This window comes from Cherax quadricarinatus, chromosome 17, assembly GCF_038502225.1.
Source record: "Cherax quadricarinatus isolate ZL_2023a chromosome 17, ASM3850222v1, whole genome shotgun sequence".
Lineage (NCBI taxonomy): Eukaryota > Metazoa > Arthropoda > Malacostraca > Decapoda > Parastacidae > Cherax > Cherax quadricarinatus.
The window spans coordinates 24,225,716-24,241,356 of NC_091308.1; the positions used below are offsets into that span (position 1 = coordinate 24,225,716).

The following is a 15,641-nucleotide window of genomic DNA, read 5'->3' on the forward strand; positions in this document are numbered from 1 at the left end:
CTGGAACTGACGGGATCATTACGGAAATGTTAAAAGCAGGGGAAATATAGTGTTGGAGTGGTTGATATTTTTGTTTATTAAATGTATGAAAGAGGAGAAGGTACCTAGGGATTGGCAGAGAGCATGTATAATTCCTTTATATAAAGGGAAGGGGGACAAGAGAGATTGTAAAAATTATAGAGGAATAAGTTTACTGATTATACCAGGAAAAGTGTACGGTAGCATTATTACTGAAAGAATGAGAGGTAAGACAGAGAGTAGGATTGCAGATGAGCAAAGAGGCTTTAGAGTGGGTAGGGGATGTGTACATCAAGTGTTTACATTGAAGCATATTGAGGATTTTCTTTCTTTTTGGGTCATCCCGCCTCGGTGGGAGATGGCCGACTTGTTAAAAAAAATATATATACAATTTTTTTTTTTTTATCACACTGGCCGATTCCCACCAAGGCAGGGTGGCCCGAAAAAGAAAAACTTTCACCATCATTCACTCCATCACTGTCTTGCCAGAAGGGTGCTTTACACTACAGTTTTTAAACTGCAACATTAACACCCCTCCTTCAGAGTGCAGGCACTGTACTTCCCATCTCCAGGACTCAAGTCCGGCCTGCCGGTTTCCCTGAACCCCTTCATAAATGTTACTTGGCTCACACTCCAACAGCACGTCAAGTATTAAAAACCATTTGTCTCCATTCACTCCTATCAAACACGCTCACGCATGCCTGCTGGAAGTCCAAGCCCCTCGCACACAAAACCTCCTTTACCCCCTCCCTCCAACCTCTCCTAGGCCGACCCCTACCCCGCCTTCCTTCCACTACAGAAAGGCGGGGTAGGGGTCGGCCTAGGAGAGGTTGGAGGGAGGGGGTAAAGGAACATTTATATTGGAAAGGTGGTAGGAGGCTAAACGGTGGCGGGAGGATAAATGGTTGTTTCCTTGCTAAACACTGGGTGAAAATTCATTGAACAAGAAAGAATACATGAATAAACAGTTTTTTCTACAGTATACAGTGGTGCTTTCATTGAATAAATGTAACTAAGGTACCTAGGGATTGGCAGAGGACATGCATAGTCCCTTTGTATAAAAGCAAAGGGGAGAAAAGAGAGTGCAAAAATTATATAGGGAAATAAGGCTGTTGATTATACCTGGTAGAGTTATTACTTCAAGAATTAAAAGTAAGATGGAGAGCAGGATTGAAGATGAACAAGGAGGCGTGTGGACCAAATGTTTACTGCAAAATATATAGCTGAACAGTATTTAGATAATGGTAAAGAAGTTTTTGTTGCATTTATGAATGTGGAAAAGGCATATAATAGGTAGATAGGGAGGCAATGTGGCAGATGTTGCAAATGTATGCAATAGGAGGTAGGTTATTGAAAGCTGTGAAGAGATGTGGGATTAAAAGTTGAAGAATCTAACACAAAGTGGGAGTTGTCACAGTTACTTTTTGCTGATGACACTGTGCTTTTGGGAGATTCTGAAGAGAAGTTGCAGAGGTTGGTGACTGAATTTAGACCACACTACACATGCATGTACAGGCATATATATACAAACCCCTCTGTCGGTAGTGTTACTGTCCTAAAAACGTAGATAATCCCAGCTACTTTATAGATAGACTGCCTTGCTAGCTGTGATGTCACCAGATCCTCACATGTGAGTGGTAGGCCAGAGGTCCCACTCTGTCATGGAGTTCCACGCTAGGCATAGGGTTTTCTTCTATTTTCTTCCAAGTTCTTGTTCTTGTTTATTCCCACTTATCTCCATGGGGAAGTGGAACAGAATTCTTCCTCCATAAGCCATGCGTGTTGTAAGCGGCGACTAAAATGCTGGGAGCAAGGGGCTGGTAACCCTTTCTCCTGTATAAACTACTAAAAACAAGGAAATGTAAGGTGATGAGGATAAATAAAAAATTAGGTAGCAAAAAATTGGATATCAGATTGGAGGGAGAGAGTATGGAGAAGGTAAATGTGTTCAAATATTTGGGAGTGGACATGTCAGCAGATGGGTCTATGAAAGATGAGGTGAATCATAGAATTGATGAGGGGAAAAAGGTGAGTGCTGCACTGAGGAGTCTATGGAGACAAAGAATTTTATCTATGAAAGCAAAGAGGAGAATGTATGAGAGTATAGTTATACCAATGCTCTTATATGGATGTGAAGCATGAGTGGTGAATGTTGCAACAAGGAGAAGGCTGGAAGCAGTGGAGATGTCATGTCTGAGGGCAATGTGTGGCGTGAATATAATGCAGAGAATCCATAGTTTGGAGATTAGGAGGTGCGGGATTACCAAATCCAGAGGGTTAAGGAGGGGTTATTGAGGTGGTTCAGACATGTAGAGAGGCAGGAACAAAACAATGACTTCGAGAGTGCATAAATCTGTAGTGGAGGGAAGGCAGAGTTGGGGTAGGTCTAGGAAAGGTTGGAGGGAGGGGGATAAAGGGGGTTTTGTGTGCGAGCATGTTAGATAGGAGCGAATGGAGACAAATGGTTTTTAGGACTTGACGTGCTGTTGGAGTGTGAGCAAGGTAACACTGACGAAGGGATTCAGGGAAACCGGCAGGCTGGACTTGAGCCCTGGAGATGGGAAATGCAGTGCCTGCACTCTGAAGGAGGGGTGTTAATATTGTAGTTTTATAAACTGTAGTGTAGGCATGCCTCTGGCAAGACACTGATGGAGTGAATGATGATGAAAGTGTTTCTTTTTTGGGCCACCCTGTTGTGATGGGAAACGGCCGATGTGTTAATAAAAAAAAATGTAAAAGAAGGAAATTAAAAGTGAACACAGGAAGGGAGTATGAAAAAAGTGAATATATTCAGATATTTGGGAGTGGACTCGTCAGAAGATGAGTCTATGAAAGATGAGGGGGAAAAAGGCAAGTGGTACAGTGAGGAGTCTGTGGAGACAAAAAATGCTATCCATGGAAGCAAAGTGGGGAATGTATAAATATAATGCAGTTTGTATAAATGTATAAATATAATGTATAAATATAATGTAGTTTGGAAATTAGGAGGAGGTGTGGGGTTACTAAAAGTATTATCCAGAGGGATGAGGAGGGGTTGTTGAGGTGGTTTGGACATTTAGAAAGGGTGGAACAAAACAGAATGACTTGGAGAATGTATAAATCTGCAGGGAAAGGAAGGCGGGGTAGGGGTCGCTCTAGGAAAGGTTGGCGGGAGGTAGTAAAAGAGATTTTGTGTAGGAGGGGTTTGGACTTCAAGCAAACTTGCATGAGCATGTTAGATAGGAGTGAGTGGTGATGAATGGTTTTCATGACTTGATGTGCTGTTGGAGTGTGAGCAAAGCAACATTTATGAAGGGATTCAGGGAAACCAGCAATCCAGACTCGAGTCCTGGAGGTGGGAAGTATAGTGCCTGCGCTCTAAAGGAGTGGTGCTGATGTTGCAGGTTTTTAACTGTAGTGTAAGCATGCCTCTGGCAAGACAGTAATGGAGTGAAATGATGATGAGAGTATTTCTTCTTTTTCAGGTCACTCTGCCTTGGTGAGAAATGGCCAATGAGTTAATAAAAAAAATGCACAATCTCTAAATATAGTACAGTATTATGAAACAATATGCTGTTAGTGAGAACACTGATTACTAAATAGAGAAAATAAAAAGTACCTACCTAAATGTGTTTTTTTCCTTGGCCATACGACGTGATATGGTGTGAACATTGCGAGGAGGTAAAGGAATATTCACTTCAAGGCCCAATGCATGAAGATGATTCTGAAAATTTGTAACAAATCACAAAATGTAAATTAGCTTAATATAATGTATACACATACACACATAAACACACACATGTGCATGCATGCAAGTGGCATATAACAGTTCATCCTAAAAATGTCACATATAGGAATGACTTAAAAAAGTATTGGACAATCGTATAAAACAAAGAGGATATTGAAAAATGATACAAAGTGCCACTTACCAAACATATAAAAGATTCAAACAGGGAAGAAATAAATACAGGTCAGCCATCACTAATCCAGCATCATTGGGACCAGTAGTGGGTCAAATCAGTGAGTTTGCCGGATTACAGAGTGGTTAGGGTAGAATACACTTAATTAACCTATCAGTAGAGACTCTTTCTGCTACACCTTCCTCATTTTCATCACTACTTTCTCCTCCACTGGCTTGCTGCTGTGGATTTACAACCATCTGCACAATTTCTGAGTCAGTATAATGATGAAATTTGAGTCAGTATAATGACGAAATTTGAAATTGTGCTAGCTGAAATTAGTGCTGGATTACTGATGGAACCGGATAACTGATTGCTGGATTAGTGATGGCCAGCCTGTATATAACCAAGATAAGGAGAAAAGAAGTAAGGAGCACTGCTAAAGAATACTTGACTTGCATGGGATGTGTTCTTGGAATACTGTTAGGAAAGTCAATCTGTTCATATCAGGTAAGGTTTATTTCCAGTTAGCAGAGTTGGCACAGCCACTCAGAAAACTAGGCAATCACCTAAAGCAGCAAAACTATTCACAAAACAGTAGAAAAAGTCCTAATACATTGTTAGAACAATTCAAAATTAAACCACAAACTGGAAATGAAAACATTAAGCTGTGCAGAGAGGGGTCACCTTGACAGTCCACCTGTGGGAAGTTCCTAAATAGCTAAAAACAATTTTTATTTATTACAGAGTATGTGTAAAGGTTAATACAATTAGATATATTAGTAAAAATATCAATATAATTATAGGTAGTAGGTTGGTTGACAGCAACCACCCAGGGAAGTACTACCGTCCTGCCAAGTGAGTGTAAAACGAAAGCCTGTAATTGTTTTACATGATGGTAGGATTGCTGGTGTCTTTTGTCTGTCTCATAAATATGCAAGATTACAGGTACGTCTTGCTACTTCTACTTACACTTACGTCACACTACACATACGTGTACAAGCATATATATATACACCACTCTGGGTTTTCTTCTATTTTCTGTCTAATTCTTGTTCTAGTTTATTTCCTCTTACCTCCATGGGGAAGTGGAACAGAATTCTTCCTCTGTAAGCCATGTGTGTCATAAGAGGCGACTAAAATGCCAGGAGCAAGGGGCTAGTAACCCCTTCTCCTGTATATATTACTAAATTTAAAAGGAGAAACTTTAGTTTTTTCTTTTGGGCCACCCCACCTCGGTGGGATACAGCTGGTACATTGAAAGAAGAAAGATTAATATAATATCTTTGTATAATGCTTGGAAGTGTCTGAATGAACCCTAGCTCTATAATGCAAAATCACTTAGCAATACAATACAATAAACTATTCATATAATAAACGGTACAGCACTATATTAGAATATGCCAAAAATATTCAATATTTGTTGATATCACAGGTACTAAAGAACTGTACTGAATTTACATTAAAGAGGAGTGATTGGTGGAATGATGAAGTAAAGGGTGTGATAAAAGAGAAAAAGGTAGCTTATGAGAGGTTTTTACAAAGCAGAAGTGTTATAAGAAGAGCAGAGTATATGGAGAGTAAAAGAAAGGTAAAGAGAGTGGTGAGAGAGTGCAAAAGGAGAGCAGATGATAGAGTGGATGATAGAGGGAAAATATGGATTTGTCAGTTAAAAACAGAGTAGGGGAGTTAGTAGATGGGGAGATGGAGGTATTGGGTAGATGGCGAGAATATTTTGAGGAACTTTTAAATGTTAAGGAAGAAACAGAGGCAGTAATTTCATGCACTGGTCAGGGAGGTATACCATCTTTTAGGAGTGAAGAAGAGCAGAATGTAAGTGTGGGGGAGGTACGTGAGGCATTACGTAAAATGAAAGGGGGTAAAGCAGCTGGAACTGATGGGATCATGACAGAAATGTTAAAAGCAGGGGGGATATAGTGTTGGAGTGGTTGGTACTTTTGTTTAATAAATGTATGAAAGAGGGGAAGGTACCTAGGGATTGGCAGAGAGCATGTATAGTCCCTTTATATAAAGGGAAAGGGGACAAAAGAGACTGTAAAAATTATAGAGGAATAAGCTTACTGAGTATACCAGGAAAAGTGTACGGTAGGGTTATAATTGAAAGAATTAGAGGTAAGACAGAATGTAGGATTGCGGATGAGCAAGGAGGTTTTAGAGTGGGTAGGGGATGTGTAGATCAGGTGTTTACATTGAAGCATATATGTGAACAGTATTTAGATAAAGATAGGGAAGTTTTTATTGCATTTATGGATTTAGAAAAGGCATATGATAGAGTGGATAGAGGAGCAATGTGGCAGATGTTGCAAGTATATGGAATAGGTGGTAAGTTATTAAATGCTGTAAAGAGTTTTTATGAGGATAGTGAGGCTCAGGTTAGGGTGTGTAGAAGAGAGGGAGAATACTTCCCGGTAAAAGTAGGTCTTAGACAGGGATGTGTAATGTCACCATGGTTGTTTAATATATTTATAGATGGGGTTGTAAAGGAAGTAAATGCTAGGGTGTTTGGGAGAGGGGTGGGATTAAATTATGGGGAATCAAATTCAAAATGGGAATTGACACAGTTACTTTTTGCTGATGATACTGTGCTTATGGGAGATTCTAAAGAAAAATTGCAAAGGTTAGTGGATGAGTTTGGGAATGTGTGTAAAGGTAGAAAGTTGAAAGTGAACATAGAAAAGAGTAAGGTGATGAGGGTGTCAAATGATTTAGATAAAGAAAAATTGGATATCAAATTGGGGAGGAGGAGTATGGAAGAAGTGAATGTTTTCAGATACTTGGGAGTTGACGTGTCGGCGGATGGATTTATGAAGGATGAGGTTAATCATAGAATTGATGAGGGAAAAAAGGTGAGTGGTGCGTTGAGGTATATGTGGAGTCAAAAAACGTTATCTATGGAGGCAAAGAAGGGAATGTATGAAAGTATAGTAGTACCAACACTCTTATATGGGTGTGAAGCTTGGGTGGTAAATGCAGCAGCGAGGAGACGGTTGGAGGCAGTGGAGATGTCCTGTTTAAGGGCAATGTGTGGTGTAAATATTATGCAGAAAATTCGGAGTGTGGAAATTAGGAGAAGGTGTGGAGTTAATAAAAGTATTAGTCAGAGGGCAGAAGAGGGGTTGTTGAGGTGGTTTGGTCATTTAGAGAGAATGGATCAAAGTAGAATGACATGGAAAGCATATAAATCTATAGGGGAAGGAAGGAGGGGTAGGGGTCGTCCTCGAAAGGGTTGGAGAGAGGGGGTAAAGGAGGTTTTGTGGGTAAGGGGCTTGGACTTCCAGCAAGCGTGCGTGAGCGTGTTAGATAGGAGTGAATGGAGACGAATGGTACTTGGGACCTGACGATCTGATGGAGTGTGAGCAGGGTAATATTTAGTGGTAATATTTAGCATAGTGGACAAAAACCCGCTCAGCGACCTTCGTCCGAGACGCGTCCAATGTGCGGCCTCAGCCAGCCTCACATGTGCCGCCCGTCCCATTGTTTACCAGCCAGCCTCCGCGGTAACATTCAAGCATACACTCGGAATATTTCGTATTATTACAGTGTTTTCGGTGCTGTTTCTGGAAAATAAGTGACCATGGGCCCCAAGAAAGCTTCTAGTGCCAACCCTGTGGTAAAAAGGGTGAGAATTAGTATGGAAATTAAGAAAGATTTTGAAGGGTTTGGGGCTAACCCTGAGAAGCCTATGCCAGTTGTGGAATCCATTGTGCCTACTTCAAAAATTAAGGAAATGTGTGCACAGTGGGTTGAACTGCAAACCTTTATGGATGAAAATCACCCTGACACAGCTGTTGCAAGCCGTGCTGGTGACTATTTCAATGACAATGTTATGGCCCATTTTAGACAAATCGTAAAGGAACGGGAGGTACAGAGCTCTATGGACAGATTTGTTGTGCGACAGAGGTCCAGTGACTCTGAAGCTGGTCCTAGTGGCATTAAAAGAAGAAGGGAAGTAACCCCGGAAAAGGACTTGCTACCTCAAGTCCTAATGGAAGGGGATTCCCCTTCTAAACACTAACACTCTCTCTCCCCTCCTCCCATCCCATCAATCATCACCAGATCTTCAATAAAAGTAAGTGTCATGTAATTGTGCATGCCTTTTTCAGTTTGTGTGTACTAAAATTAACATTTTTTTGTGGTAAAAAAAATTTTTTTTCATACTTTTGGGTGTCTTGCACGGATTAATTTTATTTCCATTATTTCTTATGGGGAAAATTAATTCGCATAGCGAACATTTCGCATAACGACCAGCCCTCTTGCACGGATTAAGTTCGCTATGCGGGGGTCCACTGTATTAGAATGTAGGACAGAAGTTTGTGGTTATAGGAGGGTGGGTGCAGGAGGAAAAAGGAGTGATTGGTGGAATGATGAAGTAAAAGGTGTGATAAAAGAGAAAAAGGTAGCTTATGAAAGGTTTTTACAAAGCAGAAGTGTTATAAGAAGAGCAGAGCATATGGAGAGTAAAAGAAAGGTGAAGAGAGTAGTGAGAGAGTGCAAAAGGGGAGCAGATGGTAGAGTGGGAGAGGCACTGTAAAAAAATTTTAATGAAAAAAAGAAAAAATTTTGGAGACAAAGTTAAGAAAGCCTAGGGAATGAATGGATTTGTCAGTTAAATAAAGAGTAGGGGAGTTAGTAGATGGGGAGCAGAAGGTATTGGGTAGATGGCAGGAATATTTTGAGGAACTTTTAAATGTTGATGAAGAAAGGGAGGCAGATAGTGAGGCTCAGGTTAGGGTGTTTAGAAGTGAGGGAGATTACTTCCCGGTAAAAGAAAATCTTAGACAGGGATGTGTAATGCCACCATGGTTGTTTAATATATTTATAGATGGGGTTGTAAAAGAAGTAAATGCTAAGGTGTTGGGGAGAAGGGTGAGATTAAATTATGGGGAATCAAATGCAAAATGGGAGTTGACACAGTTAATTTTTGCTGATGATACGGTGCGTATGGGAGATTCTAAAGAAAAGTTGCAAAGGTTAGTGGATGAGTTTGGGAGGGTGTGTAAAGGTAGAAAGTTGAAAGTGAACATAGATAAGAGTAAGGTGATGAGGATATCAAATGATTTAGATAAAGAAAAATTGGATATCACATTGGAGAGAGGGAGTATGGAAGAAGTGAATGTTTTTAGATATTTGAGAGTTGACGTGTCAGCAGATGCGTTTATGAAGGATGAGATTAACCATAGAACTTATGAAGGAAAAAAGGTGAGTGGTGTGCTGAGGTATATGTGGAGACAAAAAGCATTATTTATGGAGGCAAAGAAGGGAATGTATGAAGGTATAGTGGTACCAACATTCTTATATGGGTGTGAAGCATGGGTTGTAAATGCTGCAGCGAGGCGGTTGGAGGCAGTGGAGATGTCCTGTCTAAGGGTAATGTGTAGTGTAAATATTATGCAGAAAATTCAGAGTGTGGAAATTAGGAGAAGGTGTGGAGTTAATAAAAGCATTAGTCAGAGGGCTGAAGAGGGGTTGTTGAGGTGGTTTGGTCATTTAGAGAGAATGGATCAAAGTAGAATGACATGGAGAGCGTATAAATCTGTAGGGGAAGGAAGACAGGGTAGGGGTCATCCTCATAAAGGTTGGAGGGAGGGGGCAAAGGAAGTTTTGTGGGCGAGGGGCTTGGACTTCCAGCAAGCGTGCGTGAGCGTGTTAGAAGTGAATGGAGACGAATTATTTTTGGGACCTGACAAGCTTTTGGAGTGTGAGCAGGGTAATATTTAGTGAAGGAATTCAGGGAAACTGGTTATTTTTATATAGCCAGACTTGAGTACTGGAAATGGGAAGTACATACAAAGCCTGCACTTTAAGGAGGGGTATGGGAAATTGGTAGTTTGGAGGGATTATGTTATATATCTTTACATATGCTTCTAAACTGTTGTATCTGGGCGCCTCTACAAAAACAGTGATTATGTATGAGTGAGGTGAAAGTGTTGAATGATGATGGAAGTATTTTCTTTTTGGGATTTTCTTTTCTTTTGGGTCACCCTGCCTCGGTAAGAGAAAGCCGACTTGTTGAAAAAAAAAAATGTAAAACATTTGGAAAAAATGTGTTAATATTCAAACAATTTACTGTTATGTCCACAATATCTTCTGCATTGTGTCATGTTAAGTATCAATTTTACTTAAATTAAAAAAAGCTTTCTCGTCTTCCAAATACAGTGGAACCTCAAAAATCGAACGTATTAAATATCGAACGTTTCGAAAATAAGACCAGTTTTTCAGACAAACTGTGTCCCAATTATCGAACGCGCCCCTAATTTCAGACCGTCAGGTACGGGACCTGTCCACTGGCCCTCTCTGTCCGTGTCCCCGCACAGGCGCCGTGAGCAGTCTAGCTTTGTTTATGCTTGAGTGAACACTAACCTGTGCTCTCATTCACACATTTTACGATTATTTCGTTGTGTTTAGTGGTTGTGGGACTGTGAAATAAGCTGCCATGGGCCCCAAGAAACTTGTTAGTGGTGCCCCTGTGGTAAAAAAAAGTGAGAAACACCATAGATGTGAAGAAGGAAATAATACAGAAGTATGAGAGTGGTGTGAGACTTGTTGAGCTTGCCAGGATGTATGGGAAAAACAAGTCGACCATCGGTTCTATCCTGGCAAAGAAAGAACAAATCAAGGAAGCTAATGTTGTGAAAGGTGTTAATATGCTAACCAAAAAAAGACCACAAATAGTTGAAGAGGTTGAGAAGTTGTTGCTGGTGTGGATCAAGGATAAAGAGATTGCAGGTGATAGTGTTTCAGAGACGATTATTTGCGAAAAGGCAAGGAAGTTGCATGCCGATCTGGTACAGAAAACTCCTGCAACCAGTACTGATAGTGAATTTAAGGCCAGCAGAGGCTGGTTTGACAGATTTAAGAAGTGTAGTGGCATACACAATGTTGTAAGACATGGTGAGGCAGCCAGTTCAGACAAACAGGCAGCTGAGAAGTTTGTACAGGAGTTTAAGGGGTACATAGACAGTGAAGAATTAAAACCTGAACAAGTGTTTCATTGTGACGAAACAGGATTGTTTTGGAAGAAAATGCCGAAAAGGACCATCACATAGGAGGAAAAGGCACTGCCAGGACACAAGCCTATGAAAGACAGGCTTACTCTTTTGTTCTGTGCTAATGCTAGTGGTGATTTTAACCCTTTGACTGTCGCGGCCATATATATACGTTTACGAGGTACCGTGTTTGACGTACAGTGGACCCCCGCATACCGGACGCCTTGCATAACGTACAATCCGCATACCGGACGCTTTGATTGCTAAAATTTTGCCTCGCATACCGCCCAAAAACCCGCTCAGCGCCCTTCGTCCGAGACGCGTCCAATGTGCGGCCTGAGCCAGCCTCATATGTTCCGCCGGTGGCATTGTTTACCAGCCAGCCTCCGCGGTAACATCCAAGCATACAATCGGAATATTTCGTATTATTACAGTGTTTTCGGTGCTTTATCTGGAAAATAAGTAACCATGGGCCCCAAGAAAGCTTCTAGTTCCAACCCTACAGCAATAAGGGTTAGAATTCCAATAGAGATGAAGAAAGAGATCATTGATAAGTATGAAAGTGGAGTGCGTATCGCCGACCTGGTCAGGTTGTACAAGAAACCCAAATCAACCATCTCTACTACTGTGGGCAACAGAAAGGCAATCAAGGAAGCTGTTCTTGCCAAAGGTTTAACTGTGTTTTCGAAACAGAGATCGCAAGTGATGGAAGATGTTGAGAGACTCTTATTGGTGTGGATAAATGAAAAACAGCTAGCAGGAGATAGCGTTTCTCAAGCGATCATAAGCGAAAAGGCTAGGAAGTTGCATGAGGATTTAATTAAAAAAAGGCCTGCAACTAGTGATGATGTGAGTGAATTTAAGGCCAGCAAAGGTTGGTTTGAGAGATTTAAGAAGCGTAGTGGCATACATAGTGTGATAAGGCATGGTAAGGCTGCCAGTTCGGACCACAAAGCGGCTGAAAAATATGTGCAGGAATTCAAGGAGTGCATAGACACTGAAGGACTGAAACCTGAACAAGTGTTTAATTGTGATGAAACAGGCCTGTTTTGGAAGAAAATGCCAAGCAGGACCTACATTACTCAGGAGGAAAAGGCACTCCCAGGACATAAGCCTATGAAAGACAGGCTTACTTTGTTGATGTGTTCCAATGCTACTGGTGATTGCAAAGTGAAGCCTTTATTAGTGTATCACTCTGAAACTCCCAGACCGTTCAGGCAAAAGAATGTCCTCAAGGAAAATTTGTGTGTGCTGTGGAGGGCAAACAGTAAGGCATGGGTCACTAGGGACTTTTTCTATGACTGGTTACACCATGCATTTGCCCCCAATGTGAAAGATTACCTAACTGAAAAGAAATTAGAACTTAAGTGCCTCCTGGTGTTAGACAATGCCCCTGGTCATCCTACAGACGTGGCAGAGCGACTTTATGGGGACATGAAATTCATTAAGGTGAAGTTTTTGCCTCCTAATACCACTCCTCTCCTGCAGCCCATGGACCAGCAGGTTATTGCAAACTTCAAAAAACTGTACACAAAAGCTCTGTTTGAAAGGTGCTTTGTAGTGACCTCAGAAACTCAACTGACTCTAAGAGACTTTTGGAGAGATCACTTTAATATCCTCAATTGTATAAACCTTATAGGTAAGGCTTGGGAGGGAGTGACTAAGAAGACCTTGAACTCTGCTTGGAAGAAACTGTGGCCAGAATGTGTAGACAAAAGGGATTTTGAAGGGTTTGAGGCTAACCCTGAGAGGAGTATGCCAGTTGAGGAATCAATTGTGGCATTGGGGAAGTCCTTGAGGTTGGAGGTTAGTGGGGAGGATGTGGAAGAGTTGGTGGAGGAGGACAATGAAGAACTAACCACTGATGAGCTGATAGATCAACTTCAAGAGCAAGAGGCCAGACCTGAGGAAACTGGTTCAAAGGAGGGGAGAGAGAAATTGAAGGAATTGCCTACTACAAAGATTAAGGAAATGTGTGCAAAATGGCTTGAAGTGCAAACCTTTTTTGATGAAAATCACCCTCACACAGCTATTGCAAGCCGTGTTGGCAACCTGTACACTGACAATGTTGTGAAACACTTTAGGGAAGTCATAAAGGAACGAGAGGTACAGGCCACTATGGACAGATATGTTGTGCGAAAGAAGTCCAGTGACTCTGAAGCTGGTCCTAGTGGCATTAAAAGAAGAAGGGAAGTAACCCCAGAAAAGGACTCGACACCTCAAGTCTTAATGGAAGGGGATTCCCCTTCTAAACACTAACACTCTCTCTCCCCTCCTCCCATCCCATCAATCATCACCAGATCTTCAATAAAAGTAAGTGTCATGTAATTGTGCATGCCTTTTTCAGTTTGTGTGTATTAAAATTAACATTTCATGTGGTAAATTTTTTTTTTTTCATACTTTTGGGTGTCTTGCACGGATTAATTTGATTTCCATTATTTCTTATGGGGAAAATTCATTCGCATACCGAACATTTCGCATAACAGCCAGCCCTCTTGCACGGATTAAGGTCGCTATGCGGGGGTCCACTGTATATATACTCATAAATTCTAGCGGCTTCAAATCAGGCAGGAGAAAGCTGGTAGGCCCACATGTGAGAGAATGGGTCTGTGTGGTCAGTGTGCACCATATAAAAAAAATCCTGGAGCACGCAGTGCATAATGAGAAAAAAAAAACTCCGACCGTTTTTTTAATTTAAATGCCGACTTTGTGGTCTATTTTCGTATAGTATTTGTGGTTGTATTCTCGTTTTCTTGGTCTCATTTGATAGAATGGAAACTATATTATAGAAATAGACGTGATTTTGATTAATTTTACTATAAAAAGAACCTGGAAATGGAGCACAAAGTACGGGAAATGTTTGATTTTTGCCTATGTTCAAAAGTAAACAAATGATGTCATTGTCCAATAAATGTCCAAATAGCCATTCTAATATGCAGTCATGAATGGGTTGATGTAATTTTTACAATTATTACAGTATTGCAGTAGTCTGCATAACAATAAATCTTCTATTTTTTGTTTGAATAAAATTTCAAAATAAAAAGCAAGAGTAATATCACAGGGGCCTGGAGACATGACTGATGAACAAAGAAAATGTTAGTTTAGAGCCAGGAATGTCTGCATTGTTCATTCTGGTCCTTATTTTGAAATTGTCATATTTTTTAATTTTCGTGAAATTGGCCAAATTGCAAATTTCTGACCATGTTACTGGGTAGTTGAAATTGGTAAATGGGCAGATTCTTGTACTCAATCGATGGAAAAAATGGAGTTCTGAAGAAATAGCTATGAGTTTGGTTGACTGGGATAATGGAATTAGCCGAAAATAGGGCTCAAAGTGGGCGAAATCGCCGATTTGTAAATATCGCCGAGGTCGCTAACTTCGCGAGAGCGTAATTCCGTCAGTTTTCCATCAAATTTCGTTGTTTTGGTGTCTTTACAATCGAGAAAAGATTCTCTATCATTTCATAAGAAAATTTTTTTTTTTTTTTTTTTTTTAAATTTTGCGACACCAGGAGACACCTCAGGATTGGGGGTTGCGACAGTCAAAGGGTTAAAGTGAAGCCTTTACTTGTGTATCATTCAGAAAATCCCAGAGTGTTTAAGAAAAACAATGTCTTTAAGAACAAGTTATGTGTCTTGTGGAAAGCTAATCATAAGGCATGGGTCACAAGGCAAATTTTCAAAGAGTGGGTCTGTGAAGTGTTTGGCCCCAGTGTGAAAAAATACCTCCAGAAAAAGAAATTGCCACTCAAAGTGCCTCCTGTTAATGGACAATGCTCCTGCTCATCCTCCAAACTTATTAGACCTCTTGTCTAAGGAATTCAGTTTTATAAAAGTGAAGTTCTTGCCTCCTAACACCACTCCTCTCCTCCAGCCCATGGACCAGCAGGTCATTTCTAACTTCAAAAAACTCTACACAAAAGCAGTGTTTGAAAAGTGCTTTGAAGTGACCACAGACACTTAAGTTGACCCTAAGAGAGTTCTGGAGATATCACTTCAACATCTACAGCTCCATAAGCCTTATAGGTAAGGCTTGGGAGGGAGTGACTTCCAGGACTTTGAACTCTGCTTGGAGACAATTGTGGCCAGATTGTGTCCAAAAGAGTGATTTTGAAGGGTTTGAGGCTGACCCTGACCCAGCTGACCCTCTGCCTGTTGTGGACTCTATTGTGCCATTGGGGAACACTCTGGGGTTGGAGGTGAGTGTTGAGGATGTGGAAGAGTTGGTGGAGGACCACAGGGAAGAGTTAACCACTGAAGAGCTGCAAGAGTTTCATCTGGAGCAGTATCTGACCACAGCTGAGGAACTTGCTTCAGAGGAGGAGGAAGAGGGAGTGGATGAGGTGCCTTCTTCAAAGATTAAGATTTGTGCCAAGTGGAATGATGTCCAAATGTTTGTGCAGAAGTACCACCCTGAGCAAGGTGAAACAAGCCATCTTTGCAACAAGTTCAGTGACAGAACCATGTCCCATTTTAGGGAAATGTTAAAGAGGCACCAGAAACAGAGGACTGTGGACAGTTATTTTGTGAGACAGGGGTCCAGTGACTCTCAAGCTGATCCTAGTGGCATTAAAAGACAGAGAAGGGAAGTAACCCCAGAGAGGGCTTTACCTGAAGTCCTCATGGAGGGGGATTCTCCTTCCAAACACTAACCCCAACTCCCTCTCTCCTCCTCCCTATCTTCCAGATGCCATCACCAATCTTCAATAAAGGTAAGTAAAAATGTTATTTTATTTGT

The 15,641-nt window shown here is 41.0% G+C and overlaps 1 protein-coding gene across 2 annotated transcripts in view; it reads right to left on the minus strand.

Annotated features, from left to right (window-relative positions):
• The window catches only part of gukh (GUK-holder), a 1,015,958-nt gene that overhangs the window by 168,084 nt on the left and 832,233 nt on the right, over positions 1–15,641 (minus strand). For both annotated transcript variants that reach the window (XM_070085874.1, XM_070085875.1), the window contains exon 7: positions 3,621–3,721. In XM_070085874.1, coding sequence (XP_069941975.1) covers positions 3,621–3,721 — 101 coding nt within the window. The remainder of the gene's footprint in view (positions 1–3,620; positions 3,722–15,641) is intronic.